General features: G+C 50.1%; 1 protein-coding gene across 1 annotated transcript in view; it reads right to left on the minus strand.

The window, feature by feature from the left end:
- LOC137322954 (interleukin-18 receptor accessory protein-like) overlaps positions 1-26,881 on the minus strand; it is a 74,516-nt gene that overhangs the window by 29,351 nt on the left and 18,284 nt on the right. The window contains exons 4-7 of the mRNA XM_067986213.1: positions 26,461-26,638; positions 17,051-17,225; positions 7,015-7,083; positions 4,991-5,117 (exon numbers count right to left, since the gene is read on the minus strand). Of these exons, the coding sequence (XP_067842314.1) occupies positions 4,991-5,117; positions 7,015-7,083; positions 17,051-17,225; positions 26,461-26,638 (549 nt within the window). The remainder of the gene's footprint in view (positions 1-4,990; positions 5,118-7,014; positions 7,084-17,050; positions 17,226-26,460; positions 26,639-26,881) is intronic.

A 26,881-nucleotide genomic window follows, 5' to 3' on the forward strand; every position in this document is an offset into this window, starting at 1 on the left:
AGCACGGTGCCACACAACACGTTGGATGGTGTCCTCAGTGCGAAGACGGGACTTCATCTCCACGAGGACTGTCTGGTGGTCACTCCTACCAATACTGTCATGAACAGATGCATCTGCGACAAGTAGATTGGTAAGGACGAGGTCAAATGGGTTATTCCCTCGTGTTGGTTTGCTCACCACCTGCTGCAGGTCCAGTCTGGCAGCTATATCCTTCAGGACTCGGCCAGCTTGGTCAGTAGTGGTGCTACCGAGCCACTCTCGGTGATGGACAATGAAGTCCCCCACCCAGAGTACATTCTGTGCCCTTGCTACTCTCAGTGCTTCCTCCAAGTGGTGCTCAACATGGAGGAGGACTGATTCATCAGCAGGAGGTTTCCTTGCCCATGTTTGACTTGATGCCATGAGATTTCATGGGGTCCAGAGTCAATGTTGAGGACTCCCAGGGCCACTCCCTCCTGACTATGTCAGGTTGTTGCTTGACTAGTCTGTGGGACAGCACTCCCAATTTAGGCACAGGTCCCCAGATGTTAGATGAGGAGGACTTTGCAGGGTCGACTGGGCTTGGTTTGCCTTTGTCGTGTCCGGTGCCTAATGGTCTGATGCCAGGTGGTCCTTCCGGTTTTATTCTTATTATGACTTTTTTTAGCGAGTGGCTTGCTCGGTCATTTCAGAGGGCAATTAAGAATCAACCACATTGCTGTGGGTCTGGAGTCACATATAGGCCAGACCAGGTAAGGACGGCAGGTTTCCTTCCCTAAAGGACGTTCGTGAACCAGATGGGTTTTTACAACAATCCGGTAATTTTGTGGCCACCATTACTAGTACTAATATTTTAATTCCAGATTTTATTTTATTAATTGAATTTAAATTCCCCAGCTGCCGTGGCAGGATTGGAACTCATAACTCCAGATTATTAATCCAGGCCTCTGGTTTACTAGTCCAGTAACATAACCTTTATGCTACCGTACCCTCTTTACCGTGGTCAATTTCATTTTAATATTATCAGCGGGCTCCTGGCAACTTCTGTTGGGAGCTCACCTTTGGGCTGGGGGTGGGGAGTGGTTGGGTGAAGAGGGACAGAAAAATTGCTGTTGTAGCAGCATTAAACTGGCTGCAGCAGCTGTAAGGGGCATAGGAGTCATTTTGTGTTTTAAAGAATTTGGATCACTGCAATGGCTGGTGGTTCGTCCGGGCACTGAGCCCCCACATTTGAAGACTCTTCAGTTGAGATGATATCAACTATAATATGGTAAAAGAGGAGCCACTTTTGGCCCCAACAGAAGAAGGCCTACAAAGACTTAGCCTGTTGCTTTTCTACAACATTAAAGTACTGGGGACTCCCTAATGGAAACATCATTGTATTCTGGCTCAAGGTCCAGAAAAATCCCCATAGCACCAGTAGCAATGCAGAAGTTATTAGCAAGCTGCAGATAGAAAAAGACCCCAAATGCAAAAAAAAATTATTTAGTTACAAAATTGTAGTGAGCACTGTGGGCTGCTCACATCAGGGATGGAGGAAAGCTGCATCATGGTTGGAGTCAGTACTGAACCTAGACTTCGTCACAAAACATGCAATGAATGATAGGAAAAACTAGGCCTCAAATTCTCTTGAAATATGCGAAAGAATCAAGTTTATCGAAATGATATACTTTATTAATTAACAAGTATTCTAATCATTAAAGCCGAATGCATTCAAGTTATTTACGAGACATTTAGGAACTCACTTAAATAGAAGCAAATGTGCGAAAAAGTGTAAGCCTGATTTCATCAATAACTCAAGTAACAGTTCGAAGTTCTATTAGTAACTGCTGTAACCGTAGCATTTGAGGGATAGTGTAGAGTTGGCCAATTTGCTGGAGTGATAATTTTATCTATTCCAGATATCTCAAAAGAAGAGGGGGCCGATTTTCGGATGGCCGAGCGGGTGCGTTGGGGGCTCCTAAAATGGCGGAATCCCGGAGCAGGTTCGGAGCCCGGCTCCAACCCGCTGACTTCCAGGTTCTCCAATGACGCATGCAGGACTCCCACCAACAATTAAAGCCGGCGGGATGATAATTTACATTGTTATTTAGGTAGTTGAGGTACTTGACAGATATTGACTGGAGATTTTGGCAGGGGTGCAATTTTCAAGTATCCTCAGCGTGTTTCCCGTGCTATGGGAAACACTTCCTGTTGGAGCAGATGTGTTTCAGCCAGCAGCCAGTGGGAGATGCAAAGGATTATTTGACAGTTGGGGGGAATATCTCATTTATTGCAGCAGGGCACTCTGTCACTTCAGACAAAGTTTTGGCTGCAACACCTTTGTCTTTCCACTCAAAATTATTAATTTATACCCTAAACTCTGCTGCGCAAACACATTTACCTACCTTGCGGACCCCCTCAAACTCGCACAGTCAGGATGGGGGGCGGGCCACAGTTGCATTCATCACTTCATCCGAGGACGAGCAACGTCACCAGCCTCGCCAGGCACGCCATCCACCTCTGCCACGTGGAGCTCCACAACACATTGCTGCGCCACAAGCATCTGCACAAAATAGTCGTGCAACTACAAATACACCCACTGTAGAGTGACCCAATGGGTGGCGTCAACTGTGGGTGTTCATGGTGAACCTCATGAAAGGGACTTATTACACAAGCCAGTCAAGAATGGCCAAGACGTGGCAGTAGTGGTGATAATAATAATACTTAATGTGCCATTAACAAAAATCAAATATAAATAAAAAACATGACAAACCATCAAACACCCTTGTGTATTCCCTTTTTGCTCACAAAACCTTTGCCTTACACTTACGACTACTCCCACATTGTGCTTCCCCTGTGGCTGCAGCAGAGCTAGTGGCAGGTTGCTCTTATTCATGACCTGACCGATTAGATGGTTTGGGCCTACGCCCTCTGGGTTTCGGTGCCCGTGAGGGCCCCTCCAAAAACTGCTCCACCTGCACCTGTGCTGGGGCAGACTCGACCACCTGGAGAGGATGCAGCATTGCGGGTACTGGTTGAGAGGGGGGCAATGGGTGAGACGTGGGAGCGCTTTGAGTGGCGTCCCCACTTCCATGTCCCTTTTAGCCACATCATCCCTCTCCTGGGCCAGGTCCACATCATTCCTACCACCCTGCTGGACAACAGTTTCGAGGACATGTATGAAGCCTTGTATGGCCAGTGCTAGTGTGTCTGCCTGCCTGTTTAAGGCGGCAGAAAGTTGCTCACCCTGAATCTGAAGAGCCGTTGTCAGGGCCTCGATGGACTCATTGGTGAGCCATGCTTGAAGCTCGATGTAGGCTAGCCTTCCCTCCATCGCAGACATTCCTGCACTTACCCGCAACACTATCTCAGAGATGCTCTCACGTCCCTGTGACATTATCTCAGAGATTCCCTCCTGTACCTGTGCCACCATTCCACTCATGCAGGAGTTGGACTCCTCCATCCTCTGCGTGATTGTCGAGAGTGTGTGTTGCTGCCCTTTTAAATCATTCTCCTTTTAAAGGATGGCCGCAAGGGTTCAGCATCTGTGTCCAGCTGAACAGAGCCTGGAGAAGAGTGCTCCCACCGACGCAGACTCTCCACAGCTGTCCCTGCCACCAGTGTCTACTCATGCTCACATGTATATGGTGACTCACCATGTGCGACCCCAACTAACTGAGGACGGGGACCCACCGAGGTGTGTGAATCTGCGCTGGTGGATGGCTCGCTCAGATGTGACAGTGCCCCCTCAGAGGCCGGCAGGTCCTCTGAGGAATCGCCCTCCGCCGTCACAGCGGTCGCTGAAGGCCCTACAAGAGAACAGAAGGCAATATTAAGCATGATGACAGATGTTGAGGTGCTGAAGATGGCAAGGCATGTTAACATCATTTGCTATTGTGAGTGCTGAATGTTAAAGTTCTGTCACCAGCTGTTTGTCGGGTGGTAGTCTCGGTGTCCCCCACGGACAGGCACTCGAGGGTGCGGCTCAAGTCGAGAGCCTCCTGCTTCGCGTCCGTGAGGACGACTTGATGTTGCGGCCACCCCTCCGGTCTTCGTCCTCTCCCATGCATTCTGGGCTCTCTTCTCCTATAAGGGGAGAAAGTAGAGAGGCGTGAGTGAGGGATGGTGACGTGGCCAACCGCTGAATGCATTGGTTTGGGTGCGGCTGACTGTGAAAGAGATGCATCAGAAGGTGAGTATGAGACAGAGCCACGACATTGTATGAGGATTGGGTTGAGTGGTAGTGGTGGGATGAGTACTGAAGAGATGAGTAAGTGCAGTTAAGTTGAGGATGAAGTTTGAGTGGGTGTGAGGAGTGATGTGATAGCGCAGTGTTGGCAGTGGGGTGAGGGCGGTGATGTGGAAGACGGAGTGTAGGAGAATGAGTAATTGTACTCATTTTGGCTGACCTAGTTAGGTCATTGGCTGGATCCAGGTGGGGGAGACGTTGCTGCTGCTGGTGTCCTCCTCTGCCACCTCGGGCCAGACTTTCTTGGTGGCAGAGACAGGCCACTTCCTCCTGTCTGCTTGGTAGAAAATCTCCCTCCTCCTCCTCACCCCATCCAGTAGGACCTGGAGTGAGGCATCGTTAAATCTGGGAGCAGCCTTTCCCCTGGTCTGCTCCATGCTGTACTTTTGGTTGGTTGCTGCAGGAGCAGCATTGGAGGACTGCCCCTTTAAATAGGGCTCCTCCAGCTGACAGCCTGTGATGCGGGTGCGCAGTTCACCCGCTGCGCAGGTTGATGACGGGAAACCTGGAAGCCACGGTAAGTGCCTTCAATTTACCCACGATCGCGTGGGGAACGGACCGATTTCACTGGGCGGGTTACCCACGCGCCCAGTCGCCCCCCCCCCCCCCCTGCTGCCATCCCGCCTCTCTGGTAATATCAGGGCCCAGGTCTCTGGGCCTTTCAGAGCTATATCTGAATGGAGGGATCTAAGAATAATTTTCTTCCAAGTTTGAACCCAGTTAACTTACAATATAGATAATTAAAACACCCAGTCTGAGTCTCAGTGGCTTAATACTTACTGAACTTCATCCTGCTGGAGTCTCATGTTTTCTGCTTCATCTTTGCCATTTGTTAACCATTTGATTACAGGAGAAAATTTTCTTTCGTAACCAAAATAAACATTGCATATTAACTGTACAAAGTTTCCTGGAATGAAATGTGTAAACTGTTGGAAATTATGTATGTAGTGGAAAATACAAAATTAACTCTTGTCACCCCGATTTTTGCTATAATGGTGGTTGAACTGGCCCAATGCACCGGCTTGCCTGCACATGTACTGCAGAGGGTTAGTCTGGCCCAATTTTCTAATGGGAGACCCTCCCCCAATTTGAATCAGCTACAGGTGCAGGAAAGGCTTGCAGAGAGAGCTTGGCCTGTAGCACACTTGGCTGGGGAGTGCAAAATTTGACAAGGGAGCAACTCTTAAAGGGCTACTGCCAACCACTAAAAGGGAAGTTGTGGTGGGGACAGAAAATTGATCCCCTTAATGCTGAACGGTTAGAGGTTCTATTGCAGGAGGTGCACCAAAGGAGGGTGTCCCTATTTGATGCTGGGTACCACTCTACTTTAAAAGTACAGATGCAGGCTGCATCTAGGAAGAATGCCGATTGAGCCTGTGTTGTCACCCAGATCCCTTGCATCTGGCTGCAAATTAGGAGAGAGTTTGCTGATATCAGGAGGAAGGCGAAGGCAACTGTACTCCTTATTGTTGCACACATTCCTTGTAAGGCCCATCAAGGATGCCACGAACCTAAGTTGGGAACTATCACACCCTCTGCATGGTACCATTTCAAGCATTAGACACAACTTTTGCCCTCAAAGCTGCACAATACATTTCTCAGGTCCAGGTGGTGGATATGGGACAACAAACAGATGTTGAGGTTTGCAGGCTGAGGTGCTCCTCTGCAATTAAGGGCTTTCTCAGTAGGGTCAGCAAACATGGATGCAGAGGATGGCCCTATTGTCCTTGGGGCCATCCACCCAGTGTTTCTTCTCCTTCAAATATTGTGGGCACCATGGTCTGCCATACAATGAAGGCACCATGTCTGCTTCCTGGATAACAGCCACTGGCGTGCATCATGATGTGTCCATGTGGGTACCATCTGCAATACTTTGCATTTGAGGGAACTCTACCACCCAGTGACAGCTAAGCATCCTGTCCAGTTGATGCCTCCTTTCCACAGGACAAGTGATGAAGGCGTTGCTGGTTACAAACACAGCACCTATCATTTGCTTGATGCATGTGTGGCACTTGGTAGCTCCTCAAGAACTCTTCCTCATTTAAAGCATCCAGCACTTTCAGAACCTAGCAAGGAATACCCATGCTCAGCACCTTTTCAGTACCATCTAAATGCTCACAGCAACCAAAATTACTGAAGGAAAGCATCGGTAGCAAAAAAAACAAAAATGGAAAGATAAGAATTCCCATCAAGAACAACTAATGCATTGGGCAAAATGCAGTAACACTGCCTAGTTAAAAATAGCTTCTCCAATGACCACAATATGCATCCACCATTAAGAAGCCCATTTGTGCAGGCCAGATACCAGGATCCCAATTGTGCCCATATAAAATGGCTGAGCAGTGCACAGTGGAAGGTCACTCATCCGCAGTCGGGATTTCCAGCGAGGGGCCACGTTTGCACACATTATTCACTTAAATGAAGCTTGCACATACGAGTAACAAAGCCCCATTCTTGCTCAAAAATTGCCAGTTTGCAAGTGGAACCGTGAATTGGGCACCCCAACCCGTGCTCGTCAAACTCTGCACGCTGGCAGAACTGTGGAAAATTGGGGCAACAATGTAATCAGCCCACACAATTCCTTGATATTAAGGCATTTAATATATAGGGGTGAATCTGTGATCTGGCACTCCCAGAGGGGAGCAGCGCTCAGTGGGAACTCATTTCAGGCAATCGTGGATGCTCACCGGTTTCCAGAGATGTGCTCATTATGAGGGCCACTCCCCACTGGCAGTGTCAGATTGCAGAATCTAAAACATTATGCACGTTTATTCCCATATATGTGCCATCTTGTTCTGACTTACCAAGCTCTACTTCAATTGTTTTTACTCCATGAGGGTCAATAACAGTTGGAGTTTCCTTTGTGTCATCAGCTGAAATAAATAATAGCATTACATTTCTAAAATTGTCACAACCAGAGTGCTGTGCTGTCAAACAGGTTGTTTTGTGTCTCTTGGGTTTAATCCATTTGTTACAATTTAAGATGCCTAACCTTAATTTATCAGAACAATACGAATGATATGTCAAGTAGCAGAAACCAAAAGAAATTGGATCAGTCAGCACCGAGATTCTCTCCAAAAAAAAATGTTCACCTACTTTTAGCCCTGCTAGGCTGGAACATTTGTTCCTGATTTTCTAAGCTTTACCTTCTATCCTTCACGCCAATGTTAGCCATACTATAGAGAGCTCTCCAGAGTCCCCACTGTATTTTTAGCTCAGGCAAAAACTATTAGAGCAAATGTTCAAACTTCTCTGGTTAGGTTTTCACAGTGAATTAACATAAATAAAAGATATCTGTACCTGTTGTAAGTTCTAGCGTATGCACTGCCGAGCTACATTGGTGAGGACAATGTGTATTTTATCCTGGTAAACAATCTATTTGTTAAGGATTTAAACAGCACTGGCAGAAAAAGTGGACAACTTTCTGGTGTGGTGGAAAGCTCTGAGAGGATGTCATCTATAGTGGAGAGCTCTTTTTCAGCTCTTGACAGAAAATAATGCAATTTTAGTTTCAACTCCTTTCAGCACCCTTTTTTCTTCATTCTTAATAGACTAATTTGTAATTTCATCTCAACCATTACCATTACTTTTCTTTCTGAGGGTGCAGTGGTGTACTTGTCCAACTTTCTATGAACTGATCATATATGCTCCTTACACTAATGGGGATATAATTAAAAAGTTTCCATTCCCTCCCCCGGACTCCAGCTCAATCATTTAACTTTCACATATTGAAACATAGGCAAATTTCTCTTTCACCTAACACTTTTGCATGCCCTGAAACTTGGCTGGACATGTGTTCACTCCAGTTAGAAAGAAAGCACTTGCAATTCACACAGCACCTTATCACATCCTCAGCATGTTAGCATGTTTTAAAGTGTTTCGCATCCATGAATTACTTCTTGTACTGTAATCACTGTTGTTATGTAGGTAAATTAGGACACAGCGATGTTCCACAAACAAATGAAATAAATGTCAGTTAAACTGCTTTAGGTTGAGGAAGGACTGTTATCTTGGACAAGTATCTATTCTTCTTCAAACAGTGTTGTGGGAGCCTTTATTTCTGGCTTAACAGGCAGATGGTGCCTCATCGGAAATGACCATTCAGAACGTCCTCAGTACTCCACTGGAGTGTGAGTTTATATTATAAGATCAAATCCTGGAGTGGGGCTTGTTGTCACAATCTCCTGACTCAGAGGCAAAAGAGCTACCAACTAAGCCATGGTGACATATAACTTAGAGATGATGGAGACACGACCTTTATGCCTGGTTCACATGTACCTCCCTGATATCTCACCCTCTTCCATGCCCCCACTTTTGATTGCTGATGTTTCCATCATCAGGGTTGGAGTTAGGAAGAGGATCAAGTTGTCTCCATGTAAGTTAAATGTATTCACTCAGGTAAAATCGACATTGCTAATGTTGAGCCTCATTGAAAAGGAGCACAGGTCAGAGGCAGGGCTACAACATTGTCATCCTAATTCTCTGGCCCGTATTCACTTTGAGCCTCTCTACCTCTCTCCCCTAATTTAAGACATCCTTAAAACCTACCTCTCTGACCAAGCTTTGGTCACCCGTCCTAATATCTCCTATGTGCCTCGTGTCACATTTTGTCTGACAACACTCCTGTGAAGCACCCTGGGAAGTTTTACTTCGTTAAAGGTGCTATATAAATGCAAGCTGTTGTTGTATGTTCACCTGTTGTCTCAGAAATGAAACAGCTTAATGTTTTGTTCCAGCCTTATCTCACTAAGGTGTAAATAGTTAATCTACAATAAGATTAGAGAAGTGCATGAGAGGGCATGTACAAAAAACACAAAGGGAAAAATTGGATAAGGCCTATTTTCGGGCGTAGATCCGCTATTACCCCGCGCCCGATGGCCCCTACGCAGGCAGCATGTGAATTTCGAGCTGTCTGCTGATTTCCATGATAGTTCTGTGCAGCCACTCAGCAGCGCGGGTAGCACTGGCTGCACAGAGAATGAGGAAGTCTGAAATGGGGCGTGCTCAGCGCACGTCATCGGCAGCCTGCACCTCTTAAAGGTACAGGTGCTCATTTTAAATGGACATGCACAGTCCACTAGGAGGAGGGAAAGATGACCTGAAGGATGGCAGGGCTGGTGCAAGAGAGGGCCCCAAGCTTCTCTGATGATGCACTGGAGGCCCTAGTGGAGGGGGTAAATGAACTAAGGGCCAACATGTACCCGCAGGGTGGCAGGAGACCCTCCAGACTCCAGCTCCGCAGGCATTGGGAGGCTGTGGCCCAAGAAATGAATGCCAGGAGCATTGCACCACGCTCGTGGGTGCAGTGCCGAAAGAAGTTCAACGATTTGGCACGAGTAGTCAAGGTGAGTGAATGCAAGTGTCAAATTGGCACATCCTACCAACTGCACTACCACTCCATGTATCACACACCCCGTCACCCACCCACCAACAAACACAGCCTGTCCATACGTAATGCTGCACTCGGCATGCTGCATCTCACCCGCACATAGTACCACACTTGCAAGCCACACAACCACCACTCGCAGGTCACACAGACTGGCAGCTATTCGACCATGACAGGCACATTACTCAGACACGTTGCAGGATACTCACTGACACAATGTCCTCTGTCTTGCAGGAGGTGCAGCACAACAGCAGCAGGAGAGACCTGAGGGAGGACGGGTGTGCCTACATGTCCTCATCCCCCAGAGGAGATCGTGCTTTAGATCATTGGCCGGCTGTCGCTGCAGCCGTGCTGGAGGTCCCGATGAAAGGGGTCTCTGCATATCTAATACTCCTTCTCGTTTCCTACATCTCTCTCCTCCCATAATCTTTTCTGACTCACGTGCTGCAGATGCTGTCGGCATGCACGTCTTACTTGCTCCTCTCCCCACTCCACAACGCAACCTGTTGGCAGATACCCAAGAACACATGGTGGCACCGTCGGAGGAGGAGGAGGAGGAGGGGGACACTGAAACCACACCGTCACTCAATCTGACACTTGCCTCCACCAGCTCAGATACTGACACTGCGCATCTTTAGAGGCTAGGTTAGAGGAGGGATCTGCACATGGTGAGACACCAAGCACAAGTGTGCAGAAGCCGGGGCGAGGGGAACGGATACCACAGCTGCCAGCTCGCCGGAGGGCGAGGTCGCTCACTAGTTCTGCTGCACAGGAGTCAGACGAGGACTTTGATGGGCCAGGCTACAGAAGACGGCTAATGGGCGTACACCAACAAATGCTTGAGGCACTCGAAAACCTGCGCATAATGACAAGGGGCAGGGAGGAGTCCAGCTCCAACTTGGCGCAGGGCTTTGCGCAGAACTTGGAGCCCATCCTTTCCAACATGGAACAGGTGGTCACCTCCATCAGCGCACCTGTGGAACCCACCAAGATGCAGCGTCTGATGGCCGATGTCACGGCTCCCATTGCAGCACAAACAGCTGCCATTGCAGCAAAAACTGATGTGATCAAAGGTCTGCATGCTACGGTTGCTGCTCAGATTGCTACAATGGAAGCTCAGACTGCTGCTATTGTGGGTCTGGGGACCACTGTGGAATGGGGCTCCCAGGAAGTCGCAGCTCTTCAGCAATCCGTTCTCCAGCTGATCACCAGGATTGCTGAGGCGCCGCCCCGGGAGAGTGGCAGTGACGCCGTGGCATTCGGACCTTCTGTCCTCTCTCAGGACGACAGCATCCCTGCTTCCACCCGTCACTCCGCCAGTGCCCCTGTTGTTGCCTATCAGCCAGCCAGGCCAGGCTGCTACAGCCCATGCTGAGATGGTGCAGTCTGAAGCTGGGCCCTCCCGGCCCAGGGCTGCTCGAGGTCGTCCTCTAAGGCCATCTGCAAGCTCCTCCATTGAAGGCCAGCAGCCACCCACCACCCATGCTCCAGCCACTGGGGATGCACCTCTTAGGAGCACGAGGATAGGTAAAGGCAAACGAATAACAGGCACTAAGGGTGAATAGTTCTGTTCTGTTTCCATAATTTTATTTGTTAATTGATAAATGTGACTTTGAATTTGCATTTGGTGGTGGTTTTTATTTGTGTGATGCAGCTCCAACAACACTCAAGAAGCTCGACACCATCCAAGATAAAGCAGCCCGCTTGATTGGCACCCCATCCACCACCCTAAACATTCACTCCCTTCACCACCAGTGCACTGTGGCTGCAGTGTGTACCATCCACAGGATGCACTGCAGCAACTCGCCAAGGCTTCTTCGACAGCACCTCCCAAACTTGCGACCTCTACCACCTAGAAGGACAAGAGCAGCAGGCACATGGGAACAACACCACCTGCACGTTCCCCTCCAAGTCACACACCATCCCGACTTGGAAATATATCGCCATTCCTTCATCGTCGCTGGGTCAAAATACTGGAACTCCCTTCCTAATAGCACTGTGGGAGAACCGTCACCACACGGACTGCAGCGGTTCAAGAAGGCGGCTCACCACCACTTTCCCAAGAGCAATTAGGGATGGGCAATAAATGCCGGCCTCGCCAGCGATGCCCACATCCCATGAACGAATAAAAAAAAAATGAGCTGTGGGGGAAACTAATGTGTAATCAGATGGAGGCCGATTTGATGGTCATGTGGGAGCGAACAGGTGGGGAGTGTAGGACTGTTGGTGAGTTCGGGGATGTAATTGATATTATTGATAGTGGGCACGGATCAGGCGAGCACGCAGAGCCCTTGCAGACAAGGCGTGAGTTCCCTATTGCACCCTTGCATCTTCCTCCACTTCCTCTTGCGGCTTCTTCCCCTCCTCCTCCTCAGCCTCTTCCTCCTCCACTTCCACCTCTGCCTCAGGGTCATCTCCAATCATTGGTGGCAAGGGCTGGTCCCTCATGATGGCGAGGTTGTGCAGCATGCAGCATACCACCACGAATCTTCCCACCCACACAGCGGAGTACTGTAGGACTCCTCTGGAATGGTCCAGGCAGTGGAAGCGTTGTTTCAGGAGGCCTAAAGTGTGCTCCATGATGTTGCTTGTGGCAGCATGGCTCTCATTATAGGCCTGCTCTGTACGTGTGCATGGGTTCCTGACTGGAGTTATAAGCCACGGTGTGAGGCAGTACTCGCCAAACTACTCTCAAATGTTCTCTAGCAAATCTCAGTAACTATAGGCAGTTTCAAAAAACACTCCCTAATACACCAGCAGCCAGAAGCAATAATCCAGCAACGAACCTGCAACGACTGCATGGTCCCTTTAAATAGTGCAGGTGGTGGGTCTTTCAGGCACTCCAAGTGCCTGGTTAAGAGTGTGCGTTGAGTTGAGCGTTAAGGTTCAAAATGCTGTCTATCACTTTAAATCAGCGTTGCACACTGTACGTATTTTCTCCCTACTTTACATGCTTCCGGCGTTCTGTATTTGCGCATGGCATCTCGCGCACGTCACACTGGAAACGTGCGTGTGCAGCCAAGACGCCCTCTTGGCACTTTGGGAGGCTGTGTATGCCGAAACAACGGGTGCTACACAGTCCAATTTCTCGCCCACAATATCTAGTTCATATGTCAAAGGGGGCACATTGTTACACCTCTGGGTCACACTATCGTATAAGTAGATATTGGGAAGTGTGAATCAACTCTGGCACATCGGGGACATGGCCTCATGGGCGTGACTGATGCCATTGAATCCGTGAAGATATCTACGGCTGACCCTAAACTTCGAAGAGAGTGGAACCATGTAGGGACAGCCTCATGTGGATGGACTAAAGATCAGAGGCAGTCGAGGAGAATATCATGACTGTCTGTATTGAACACCATGAAGACGTCACGCCCACACAAGGAGGGATAATGTGGGGAAAGAATTCCTCTTGCTTTACATGGGCCTTTCTGCAGGAGACCCACCTAGAGGAGTTTGGCAATCTGGAGGTTAATAATTAAAATGAATGACCAGAAAACAGTGAGTGCTGCTTTCCATGCCCAAATCTCAGATTCAAGTTTCCATCAGATGAGACTCCATGCTAGGAGAGGGGCCTCAAAAAATGTTTCCTGGGATTACAATTCTAATTTATTAAAACCCATGGTTGGTGATGCAATGATTGGATGATGAGATTCCTTTGGGCTGGTCTCAGTCCACATAGCTGGTAAATCCTACGTGTTGTTTTATGGCCCGAATGTTGATTCTCATTCTTTGTTGCAAACCTGTTCTTGACTTTCTCTCTCAAATGTGTCCTAATCCAGTGGTCGGAAGTGGTTTTAACTGTGTGGTCATGGTCTTCACTGAAGCACAAAAAAGTCTCATGATTGTGAGGACTTAAGCCTTATACCTGTTGGAGAAGGTGTAGCTCCAAATCCTTTTCAATGCCCTTCACGATTCCAACTCGAAGAATGAAGAAGGTTATGTTGCGCTGCATACAAAACGGCTCCAAGATTAGCTGAGGTAGGGACAATTAAAAAATCTACACTCCACTTATCACATGAGAATACACCTTCACCATTGAAATTTCATTGTGCCCAATGAATGGAGGGCTTGTAGGGAACTGGAAGGCTTATCCTCATATTTTGAACCTGTCTTCACGTTTTTAAAAAAATATGACTAATTTCTTCCCTTTCTGTCTCGTCAAAATGTTGACTCACACTGGGATACGGTTCCATGGGCATTGACGGACCTTCTAATTCATGTAAGCACTTGTAGGGGGGAGTTTTAACCCCCAAGAATGGATGGGTTCAGGTCGGGTGGGAAGTAAAAATTGCAGAAATTTGAAACGCAACTGCAACCTGGCTCCAATGCGCCCATTTCCGGGTTTAACGGAGGTGTGTTTGGCTGCGTGCGAGTAACCTACTCGCCGGAGGTGGGTCAATCATTAGGACAGGCAGGACAGTAATTATCACAGCCATTTAGATGATTAGCCTATGTTAATGAGGCGTTTTTAAATTGAATTCAACAGGCGCTTGAATTTAACGCCTCCAGCACGGGTTTCCCGGGGCTCAAGGAACTCGCCAGTGATAGGGAGAGGCAAGATTGAGCAACAGTTCATGGGGGTCAAGTGAGGCGCAAGAGCACTTCAATGAGAGCCAAATGATCACCAGGTGTGTCATTGAGCAAGCCATCGGCATGTTGAAGATGTGCTTCAGATGTCTGGATAGGTCTGGAGGTGCCCGTCAGTACTTGCCAGCAAGGGTGTCCAGAATCATAGTAGTGTGCTGCGTCCTACACAGCATTGCGCGGCAGAGAGGATTAGAGGTGGAGGATGACCAAGGCGCTCATCAATCATCTGACGAGAACGGTAAAGAAGAGGAGGAGGAGGACGACGAGCAATATGAAGATGGGGCACTCATCGCCAGACCAGCCACGTACATTGCTGCCTGGGATGCCAGAGATGCCCTCATATCTCAAAGGTTCACTTAGTTAGTCAGACTGGGAAAAATAAAAATTGAGATACTCCAGCCCGCTTCCACCACCACCAACACCACCTCTCTCCCACTTTGTACAAAACAGTCTTTCAACCAAGCATACACCCATTCCACATGCGCCCAGTGGGTCACGTCATGTACTGACATTCATCATGAAGCAAAGGAAAGGGCAAGTTGGCATTCGGGACACAATAATGGGCATGACGTGGAAGTGGTGCTAATCAATAAATTTTATGTGCCAAGATAAAAAAAAGGAAACTTCACAACATAACATTTCCTCAGACACCCTTGTACATACCCCTGGTGAACTACAACAACTTGAACGTACGCTTCCTACCGCTTCTATGTGGTGCATGCCCTGTGGCTTCAGCAGAGGTAATGGCAGGTTGCTCAGATCCCTGCCTTGACTACTGAGAAGTTTTTGGCCTATGACCTTTAGTTTTTGGAGCCACTGAGGGCCCCGCCAAAGACTGCTCCATCGGCACCTGTGCAAGGACAGACTCGGCCATCGGGAAACGAGGCGGCATGTCAGGTATTGGTTGGGATGGGGGGGTGGGAACAACGGGTGAGATGTGGGAGTGCTTTGAGTGGTGTCCTCACTTCCATGTCCTCTTTCGCCATCATCCCTCTCCTGGGCCAGTGCCACATCATTCCTACCACTCTGCTGGAGGGCAGCTTGGTGAAGATCAGTGAGTCGTTGTAAGGCCTTAGATAAGGAATCTGTCATCCTGTTTAAGATGGTAGTCATCTCCAGCATGGCCTGCATAGACTCATTTGAGAGCCATGATTGAAACTCCATGGAGGCGGCCACTATCTCCATGGCAAACATTCTCTCAATTACCTGTGACACCAATCCACCACTGTTCGAGTTGGACTCTTCCATCCTCTCCGCTATTGTGGAGAGTGTGCGGGGTACATTTGCCAGAACCTCACAAAGTTGCTGCTGTACCTCGATCATTCTCATTCTCAATGATGGCCCCTGGGGTTCAGCATCTGTGTCCAGCTGAGCAGAGCTTGGAAAAGAGTGTGCCCTCCCGACGCAGACTCTCTACAGCTGCCCCTGTCACCAATGTCTGCTTGTGCTCACTTGTGAATTATGAATCACCAGGTGAAAACCCGACTAACTGTTTAACAGGACCCACTGAGGTGCCAATATCTACGCTGGTGCATGGCTGTATGTCCTGTGACGGTGCACCCTCAAAAGGAATGAGGTCCTTTGAGGAATCATAGTCATGCATCTCTGCAGACTCTTGCTCTAAGTGTGAAGGTCCTGGAAGACAAAAGAACGCGATATAAATTAGTCCTGGCAAAGTAATGATCTTGCCAATCACCATACCCAGGCTTCTATTAGTTCAGTCATTGACAAAATAAAGTCAGCATGTGTGTCAGAGATTTTTAAAATTCTGTCACCAGGCATCTGCGAGTTCCTAGTCTCTCTATCTCTGATTGAGACGGATGCAGATGTGCCATTTATCGCCATGGCGTCATCCTCTGCATCAGTGAGCTGCACAATTTGTGGCGGGCCACCTCCAGTCATCTCCCTCTCCCTTGCATTTTGTGCTCTCTTCTCCTACGAGGGGCGAAAGAACAGACCTATGAGTGACTGAAGGTCACATATTCACCCTATCAATGGGAGAGGCTGACTATTAGACAGATGCATCACATTGTATAAGGATTGGGGTAAGTGGCAGCAGTGGATGGATACATGAGGAGATGAGGAAGTGCATAGAAAGTGAAGGATGGGTGCTGCTGAAACTTAAGTGGTTGTGAGGAATGATGTGAGGGAGTACGCTCGGCAAGACAGAGTGAGAGGGGGGTTTTGTGCACCATAGGATGTGAGTGAATCAGCAACTGTACTCACTTTTCCTGACCTGGTTAGGTCATTAAACCGCTTCCTGCATTGCATCCAAGACCAGGTAGAATGCTCCTGCTGCTCACCTCCTCAGCGAACTCCAGCCACGCCTTCTTGGTAACAGAAGCATGTTTCTTCCTCCCATTGCTGGGGAAAATGATGTCCCTCCTGCTCTTCACTGCACCCTGCAGTACTTCAAGGGAAGCATCATTGAACCTGGGTGCCGGCCTTGCTCTACGTGAATCCATGGTAAATACCTCATGGCTCCTCCAAATTCCATTTTCAACCCTATAAATAGTGGACTTCAGATTGCATCATGTGGGTGTGCATCACGCCCGCTGTGCAACTTGGAGACGCAAAAGTGGAAGCAAAAACTTAATCATTCAATCAAGTTGAGATCGTAGAATCTGACCCGCTATCTTTACTTCCGAGTTTTGTCCACACAATTCCACCACCACCCCCCACCAAACCCGGCTCGGAACCCGCCTTTGCATTGATATCGGGGCCTCAATGTGTGAGTACAGACAATGAGTATCTGAGCTATTGAACTGTAGGGTGCATTAAAATTGAAAATTCTTCAGATGAACAGAAGAAGGTACTTACATCAATCCAATTCAAGATTATTGGTACATTTCTCCACTTACCTACGACTCTCACTGTAAATGTTCTTTTCACAAGCCACTGGATTTTATTTTCAATTAACTCAAAGGTACACGTGTAATTGCCAGAATCTCCTTCATATATTCTACTTAAATGGATTTGATCATTTTTTATCTTGAGAGAAGGTCGTTCAGGATATTCTTCAACTATTTCCCCATTCTGAAAGAAATTAAAGCTGATAATAAATTGCAGGAGGCTACAGAGTCAGAATTTAATACAGTATTTTGCTGTTCTCATCAACATTTTAAAAATCCTTGGAAAATGGTTCATTTAGTGAGTTACATCACTATCCTTTCACTTGTGTGATCTATGTTCAATCCAACTCAGAAAGAAAGTAAGAAGAAAGAACATTCATTTACTATATATAGCACCTTTCACAACCTCAGGGTGTCCCAAAGCTACTTTTGAAATAAAAACAGAAAATGCTGGAAATACTCAGCAAGTCAGGCAGCATCTGTGGAGAAAGAAACAGAGTTAACGTTTCAGGTCGATGACCTTTCGTCAGAACTGGAAGTGCAGGTGCTGGTAATGGTTCTGCTGTTGCCATTTACAGCTCCTCTAGACCCATCTTTTGTTTCTTTACTTGTCCCATTACCACCATTCTTGCCTTGCACCATCATCCCTTTTGTCAATTAATCACTTCTGCACTCCACCCTATCAGAGACCTTCCCTTTTGTTCTTTCCTTCCCTCCTCTTCCTCCGCCGCCTTTTCCTGGCTCTGTACTTGCTCAAAAACTGTTTAATCTTCAATTTCTTCCAGTTCTAATGAAAGGTCTTCAACCTGATTGGATAGCTCACTGAAATCATGGGGGGAATTTTAATCCCCCAGGACAGGCAGGACGATGGCAGATGGGAGCAAATGTGCCTACTTCCATTTTAACCGGAATGGATTGAGGGTTGGGTGAGTAACCCGCTCTCGAGAGGCGGGTCGGTAATTCTAATATGTTAATGAGGCTGCGTGCTTCAAATAAGAACATAAGAAATAGGAGCAGGAGTAGGCCGCCTGGCCCCTCGAGCCTGCTCCGTCATTCAACAAGATCATGGCTGATTTTCTACCTCAATGCCATTTTCCTGCACTATCCCCATATTCCTTGATGCCTTTAATATCTAGAAATCTATCGATCTCCGTTTTGAATTTGACGCCCCCCCACAATCCACTCTCCAGACCCACCCCCACGATCCACTCTCCAGACACCCCCACGATCCGATCTCCAGACCCCCCCCACGATCCACTCTCCAGACCCCCCCCACGATCCGATCTCCAGACCTCCCCCACGATCCGATCTCCAGACCCCCCCCACGATCCGATCTCCAGACCTCCCCCACGATCCACTCTCCAGACACCCCCACGATCCGATCTCCAGACCCCCCCCACGATCCACTCTCCAGACCCCCCCCACGATCCGATCTCCAGACCTCCCCCACGATCCACTCTCCAGACACCCCCACGATCCGATCTCCAGACCCCCCCCACGATCCACTCTCCAGACCCCACCCACGATCCGATCTCCAGACCCCCCCCACGATCCGATCTCCAGACCCCCCCCACGATCCGATCTCCAGACCCCCCCCACGATCCGATCTCCAGACCTCCCCCACGATCCGATCTCCAGACCCCCCCCATGATCCACTCTCCAGACCCCCCCCACGATCCACTCTCCAGACACCCCCATGATCCGATCTCCAGACCCCCCCCACGATCCACTCTCCAGACCCCCCCCACGATCCACTCTCCAGACACCCCCACGATCCGATCTCCAGACCCCCCCCACGATCCGATCTCCAGACCCCCCCCATGATCCACTCTCCAGACCCCCCCCACGATCCACTCTCCAGACCCCCCCACGATCCGATCTCCAGACCTCCCCCACGATCCGATCTCCAGACACCCCCCACGATCCACTCTCCAGACCCCCCCACGATCCGATCTCCAGACCCCCTCCATGATCCGATCTCCAGACCCACCCCCACGATCCAATCTCCAGACCCCACCCCCATGATCCAATCTCCAGAACCCCCTCACGATCCAATCTCCAGATCCCCCCCACGATCCAATCTACAGACCCCCGCCCCATGATCCGATCTCCAGATCCCCCTCCACGATCCAATCTCCAGACCCCCCCCACGATCCACTCTCCAGATCCCCCAAGATCCGATCTCCAGACGCCCCCCGATCCAATCTACAGACCACCCCCCACGATACGATCCCCAGACCCCCGCCGTGATACGATCCCCAGAACACCCCACGATACGATCTCCAGACCCCCCCACGATACGATCTCCAGAACCCCCCACGATACGATCTCCAGACCCCCCCCACGATACGATCTCCAGACCACCCCACGATCCACTCTCCAGACCCCCACAACGATCCACTCTCCAGACCCCACGTGATACGATCTCCAGATCCCCCCACGATACGATCTCCAGAACCGCCCATGATACGATCTCCAGAACCCCCATGATACGATCTCCAGACCCCCCGTGATACGATCTCCAGACCCCCTGTGATACAATCTCCAGACCCCCCGTGATAAGATCTCCAGACCCCCCGTGATACGATCTCCAGACCCCCCGTGATACGATCTCCAGATCCCCCCACGATACGATCTCCAGATCCCCCGTGATACGATCTCCAGATCCCCCCGCGATACGATATCCAGATCTCCCGTGATACGATCTCCATATCCCCCGTGATACGATCTCCAGATCCCCCGCGATACGATCTCCAGACCCCCCGTGTTAAGATCTCCAGACCCCCCGTGATACGATCTCCAGACCCCCCCACGATACGATCTCCAGACCCCCCATGATACGATCTCCAGACCCCCCCACGATCCACTCTCCAGACCCCCCCAACGATCTACTCTCCAGACCCCCCGTGATACGATCTCCAGATCCCCCCATGATACGATCTCCAGATCCCCACGTGATATGATCTCCAGATCCCCCGTGATACGATCTCCAGACCCCCCGTGATACGATCTCCAGACCCCCCCGCGATACGATCTCCAGATCCCCCGCGATACGATCTCCAGATCCCCCGCGATACGATCTCCAGAACCCCCGTGATACGATCTCCAGACCCCCCATGATACGATCTGTAGATCCCCCCATGATACGATCTCCAGATCCCCCCACGATACGATCTCCAGACCCTCCGTGATACGATCTCCAGACCCCCCGTGATACGATCTCCAGACCCCCCCACGATACGATCTCCAGATCCCCACAATTTACGATCTCCAGACCCCCCCACGATCCACTCTCCATGACCCCCCCAACGATCCACTCTCCAGACCCCCCGTGATACGATCTCCAGATCCCCCCACGAGACGATCTCCAGATCCCCCCGTGATGTGATCTCCAGAACCCCCGTGATACGATCTCCAGATCCCTCATGATACGATCTCCAGATCCCCCGTGATACGATCTCCAGACCCCCCGTGATACGATCTCCAGACCCCCTGTGATACAATCTCCAGACCCCCCGTGATACGATCTCCAGACCCCCTGTGATACAATCTCCAGACCCCCCGTGATAAGATCTCCAGACCCCCCGTGATACGATCTCCAGACCCCCCGTGATACGATCTCCAGATCCCCCGTGATACGATCACCAGATCCCCCCGCGATACGATCTCCAGATCTCCCGTGATACGATCTCCATATCCCCCGCGATACGATCTCCAGATTCCCCGCGATACGATCTACAGACCCCCCGCGATACGATCTCCAGACCCCCCGTGATACGATCTCCAGGTCCCCCGTGATACGATCACCAGACCCCCCGTGATACGATCTCCAGACCCCCCCGCGATACGATCTCCAGATCCCCCGTGATACGATCTCCAGACCCACCGTGATACGATCTCCAGACCCCCCATGATACGATCTGTAGACCCCCCCACGATATGATCTCCAGATCCCCACAATTTACGATCTACAGACCCCCCCACGATCCACTCTCCATGACCCCCCCAACGATCCACTCTCCAGACCCCCCGTGATACGATCTCCAGATCCCCCCACGAGACGATCTCCAGATCCCCCCGTGATATGATCTCCAGACCCCCCGTGATAAGATCTCCAGACCCCCCATGATACGATCTCCAGATCCCCCGTGATACGATCTCCAGACCCCCTCCATGATCCGATCTCCAGACCCACCCCCACGATCCAATCTCCAGACCCCACCCCCATGATCCAATCTCCAGAACCCCCTCACGATCCAATCTCCAGATCCCCCCCACGATCCAATCTACAGACCCCCGCCCCATGATCCGATCTCCAGACCCCCCTCCACGATCCAATCTCCAGACCCCCCCCACGATCCACTCTCCAGATCCCCCAAGATCCGATCTCCAGACGCCCCCCGATCCAATCTACAGACCACCCCCCACGATACGATCCCCAGACCCCCGCCGTGATACGATCCCCAGAACACCCCACGATACGATCTCCAGACCCCACCACGATACGATCTCCAGAACCCCCCACGATACGATCTCCAGACCCCCCCCACGATACGATCTCCAGACCACCCCACGATCCACTCTCCAGACCCCCACAACGATCCACTCTCCAGACCCCACGTGATACGATCTCCAGATCCCCCCACGATACGATCTCCAGAACCGCCCATGATACGATCTCCAGAACCCCCATGATACGATCTCCAGACCCCCCGTGATACGATCTCCAGACCCCCTGTGATACAATCTCCAGACCCCCCGTGATAAGATCTCCAGACCCCCCGTGATACGATCTCCAGACCCCCCGTGATACGATCTCCAGATCCCCCCACGATACGATCTCCAGATCCCCCGTGATACGATCTCCAGATCCCCCCGCGATACGATATCCAGATCTCCCGTGATACGATCTCCATATCCCCCGTGATACGATCTCCAGATCCCCCGCGATACGATCTCCAGACCCCCCGTGTTATGATCTCCAGACCCCCCGTGATACGATCTCCAGACCCCCCCACGATACGATCTCCAGACCCCCCATGATACGATCTCCAGACCCCCCCACGATCCACTCTCCAGACCCCCCCAACGATCTACTCTCCAGACCCCCCGTGATACGATCTCCAGATCCCCCCATGATACGATCTCCAGATCCCCCCGTGATATGATCTCCAGATCCCCCGTGATACGATCTCCAGACCCCCCGTGATACGATCTCCAGACCCCCCCGCGATACGATCTCCAGATCCCCCGCGATACGATCTCCAGATCCCCCGCGATACGATCTCCAGAACCCCCGTGATACGATCTCCAGACCCCCCATGATACGATCTGTAGATCCCCCCATGATACGATCTCCAGATCCCCCCACGATACGATCTCCAGACCCTCCGTGATACGATCTCCAGACCCCCCGTGATACGATCTCCAGACCCCCCCACGATACGATCTCCAGATCCCCACAATTTACGATCTCCAGACCCCCCCACGATCCACTCTCCATGACCCCCCCAACGATCCACTCTCCAGACCCCCCGTGATACGATCTCCAGATCCCCCCACGAGACGATCTCCAGATCCCCCCGTGATGTGATCTCCAGAACCCCCGTGATACGATCTCCAGATCCCTCATGATACGATCTCCAGATCCCCCGTGATACGATCTCCAGACCCCCCGTGATACGATCTCCAGACCCCCTGTGATACAATCTCCAGACCCCCCGTGATACGATCTCCAGACCCCCCGTGATACAATCTCCAGACCCCCCGTGATAAGATCTCCAGACCCCCCATGATACGATCTCCAGACCCCCCGTGATACGATCTCCAGATCCCCCGTGATACGATCTCCAGATCCCCCCGCGATACGATCTCCAGATCTCCCGTGATACGATCTCCATATCCCCCGCGATACGATCTCCAGATTCCCCGCGATACGATCTACAGACCCCCCGCGATACGATCGCCAGACCCCCCGTGATACGATCTCCAGGTCCCCCGTGATACGATCACCAGACCCCCCGTGATACGATCTCCAGACCCCCCCGCGATACGATCTCCAGATCCCCCGTGATACGATCTCCAGACCCCCCGTGATACGATCTCCAGACCCCCCATGATACGATCTGTAGACCCCCCCACGATATGATCTCCAGATCCCCACAATTTACGATCTACAGACCCCCCCACGATCCACTCTCCATGACCCCCCCAACGATCCACTCTCCAGACCCCCCGTGATACGATCTCCAGATCCCCCCACGAGACGATCTCCAGATCCCCCCGTGATATGATCTCCAGACCCCCCGTGATAAGATCTCCAGACCCCCCATGATACGATCTCCAGATCCCCCGTGATACGATCTCCAGACCCCCCCGCGATACGATCTCCAGATCCCCCGTGATACGATCTCCAGACCCCCCGCGATACGATCTCCAGATCCCCCGCGATACGATCTCCAGACCCCCCATGATACAATCTCCAGATCCCCCCACGATACGATCTCCAGATCCCCCCACGATACGATATCCAGATCCCCCTGTGATACGATCTCCAGACCCCCCGTGATACAATCTCCAGACCCCCTGTGATACGATCTCCAGACCCCCCGTGATACGATCTCCAGACCCCCCGTGATACGATCTCCAGAACCCCGTGATACGATCTCCAGACCCCCGTGATACGATCTCCAGATCCCCCCGTGATATGATCTCCAGATCCCCCATGATACAATCTCCAGACCCCCTGTGATACAATCACCAGACTCCCCGTGATATGATCTCCAGACCCCCTATGATACGATCTCCAGACCCCCCGTGATACGATCTCCAGACCCCCCGTGATACGATCTCCAGACCCCCTGTGTTACGATCTCCAGACCCCCCGTGATACGATCTCCAGAACCCCCGTGATACGATCTCCCGATCCCCCCATGATACGATCTCCAGACCCCCTGTGATACAATCTCCAGACCCCCCGTGATATGATCTCCAGACCCCCCGTGATACGATCTCCAGACCCCCCGTGATACGATCTCCAGACCCCCTGTGATACGATCTCCAGACCCCCCATGATACTATCTCCAGACCCCCCGTGATACGATCTCCAGACCCCCCGTGATACGATCTCCAGATCCCCCCACGATACGATCTCCAGATCTCCCGTGATACGATCTCCAGATCCCCCCGTGATACGATCTCCGGACCCCCCGCGATACGATCTCCAGATCCCCCCATGATACGATCCCCAGACCCCCCCGCCACGATACGATCTCCAGACCCCCCCATGATACGATCCTCAGACCCCACCTCGATACGATCTCCAGACACCTCCACAATACGATCTCCAGACCCCCTCCCCAGCGATCCAATCTCCAGGAACTCCCCCCCAACCGCGATACGATCTCCAGATCCCCCTGAGGATCCGATCTCCCCTCCCGCAATCCGAATCCCCCCGTGATCTCTTCCCCCTCTGCAGATCTCTTCCCCCCCCCACCGATCTGCTTCCCCCCCTCACGATCTCCCCCCTCCCTCCACTCCTGCAATGTCTCCCACTCCTCCCTCCCTCCTCTCTGTTCCTCAGCTGTGGCCTTGTACAACAGGCTTTCTCGCCCAGCAGCGGCCAGCCTCCCAAACTGGCTGGCTGTCAGGTGGGAAACTGAGTACAAAAGTTCTAATGAGGTCCTGCCATTAAATTCGGCAGGACCTCCGCCTTTCCCGTGTTTCCAGGTTTCCCAGCCACTGACTTCATTTGGTTTGGGTTTTAATTTTCCTGAATTCCTGCCTCCAAAATCTGAATTCATTCTCCAAACTTCCCACAAGACTTAGTATTCCATAATTGGAATCCATTGGGACAGATTTTGTTGGAGTGGGGTCCGTTAATTAGATTTTGTTGGAGTGGGGTCCGTTAATTAGATTTTGTTGGAGTGGGGTCCGTTAATTAGATTTTGCTGGAGTGGGGTCCGTTAATTAGATTTTGTTGGAGTGGGGTCCGTTAATTAGATTTTGTTGGAGTGGGGTCCGTTAATTAGATTTTGTTGGAGTGGGGTCCGTTAATTAGATTTTGTTGGAGTGGGGTCCGTTAATTAGATTTTGTTGGAGTGGGGTCCGGTAATTAGATTTTGTTGGAGTGGGGTCCGTTAATTAGATTTTGCTGGAGTGGGGTCCGTTAATTAGATTTTGTTGGAGTGGGGTCCGTTAATTAGATTTTGCTGGAGTGGGGTCCGTTAATTAGATTTTGCTGGAGTGGGGTCCGTTAATTAGATTTTGTTGGAGTGGGGTCCGTTAATTAGATTTTGTTGGAGTGGGGTCCGTTAATTAGATTTTGTTGGAGTGGGGTCCGTTAATTAGATTTTGTTGGAGTGGGGTCCGTTAATTAGATTTTGTTGGAGTGGGGTCCGTTAATTAGATTTTGTTGGAGTGGGGTCCGTTAATTAGATTTTGTTGGAGTGGGGTCCGTTAATTAGATTTTGCTGGAGTGGGGTCCGTTAATTAGATTTTGTTGGAGTGGGGTCCGTTAATTAGATTTTGTTGGAGTGGGGTCCGTTAATTAGATTTTGCTGGAGTGGGGTCCGTTAATTAGACTTTTTGGTGCACGTTTAAGTTTTAAATTTTTTGCCCACAAAGTTGCTGGAAGTGCAAGCTGATAATGGCACACCGAGGGCAACAGAGCATCTGGGACCTTGGTGAACAATGGAACAAACAGGAGATTAAAGGATTGAGAAATAAACAAAGGAAGGACTGAGAAGAAGGGTGAATTAGAGTGGGTGAATTCAATGTAAAATCTGGTACAGAAAGAGAAATAAAGAGAGGGAAAGAAAGGTTGGATTAAGAGAGAGAGAGAGAAAAAAGGGACAGAAAGGAAAAGTAAGAAAAAAAATTAAATTTAAAATTTGACATTTTTAAAATCTCTTGAAACAATTCACAACCTGAAGAAATGAGACTCCACACTTACAATTGTTTACTTTCTGGGCAAGAGAGGCCGTCATTAACAATTATCATGTCATTAAAAAGGTAATTACACTGTTAATTACTAGATTTAACTTACTGTGGCGAGTTTAATTGGCTGTGGAGGCCAATTCACTGAATATATTTAAGAAGGAGATGGATAGATTTCTAGACACAGAAGGCACCAAGTGGTATGGGGAGAGAGCGGGAATATGGTACTGAGATAGAGGATCAGCCATGATCATATTGAATGGCGGAGCAGGCTTGAAGGGCCGAATGGCCTACTCCGGCGACGCGGCACAAAGTGGCCAGCAACTTGTGGCGATACGCAATTCACGGGGTATCTCTTCCTCGCTACAAGTTGCAGGCCAATTTGCACGTTAATAATGGCGTGCGTCGCTCAGACGCCATTATTTTTTCAGCAAAATCTGGCCCGTTATATTTTTCACATATTCTGTTTGCAAAGTGCTTACCTGGTACCACTTTACAGGAGACCTTGCTGAAACATTGAAATCTTGAATTCCTGGACACGATATTGTATCTGCAGTATTCCAAATTAGGAAAACTTCACAATTTCCAGCATCTTGACAACCTATTTGGTTCTGCATCTGCACAACTAATACAGTCATCTTAAGACAGAAGCCAGCATTTCTGTTGATTAAACACAAATAAATTTAAGCCTGCTGTAAAAAGGCAAAGGATTATGCTGCTTATTGTAATTTTTAAATTTCTTAATCAGGTATGAACAACTGCTTGTTTTTTCCCAGTCACGTGGGTGTCTGACACATGTGGAAACACATCACCGTACCTAAAAGTTTTCAAATCAAACTGCTGTGAAATCACAAACGTAGACTTTCCAACTGTTTGACTTGGAGAGCAGACCCTCTCTGTAGG

Source organism: Heptranchias perlo, chromosome 6, assembly GCF_035084215.1.
Source record: "Heptranchias perlo isolate sHepPer1 chromosome 6, sHepPer1.hap1, whole genome shotgun sequence".
Lineage (NCBI taxonomy): Eukaryota > Metazoa > Chordata > Chondrichthyes > Hexanchiformes > Hexanchidae > Heptranchias > Heptranchias perlo.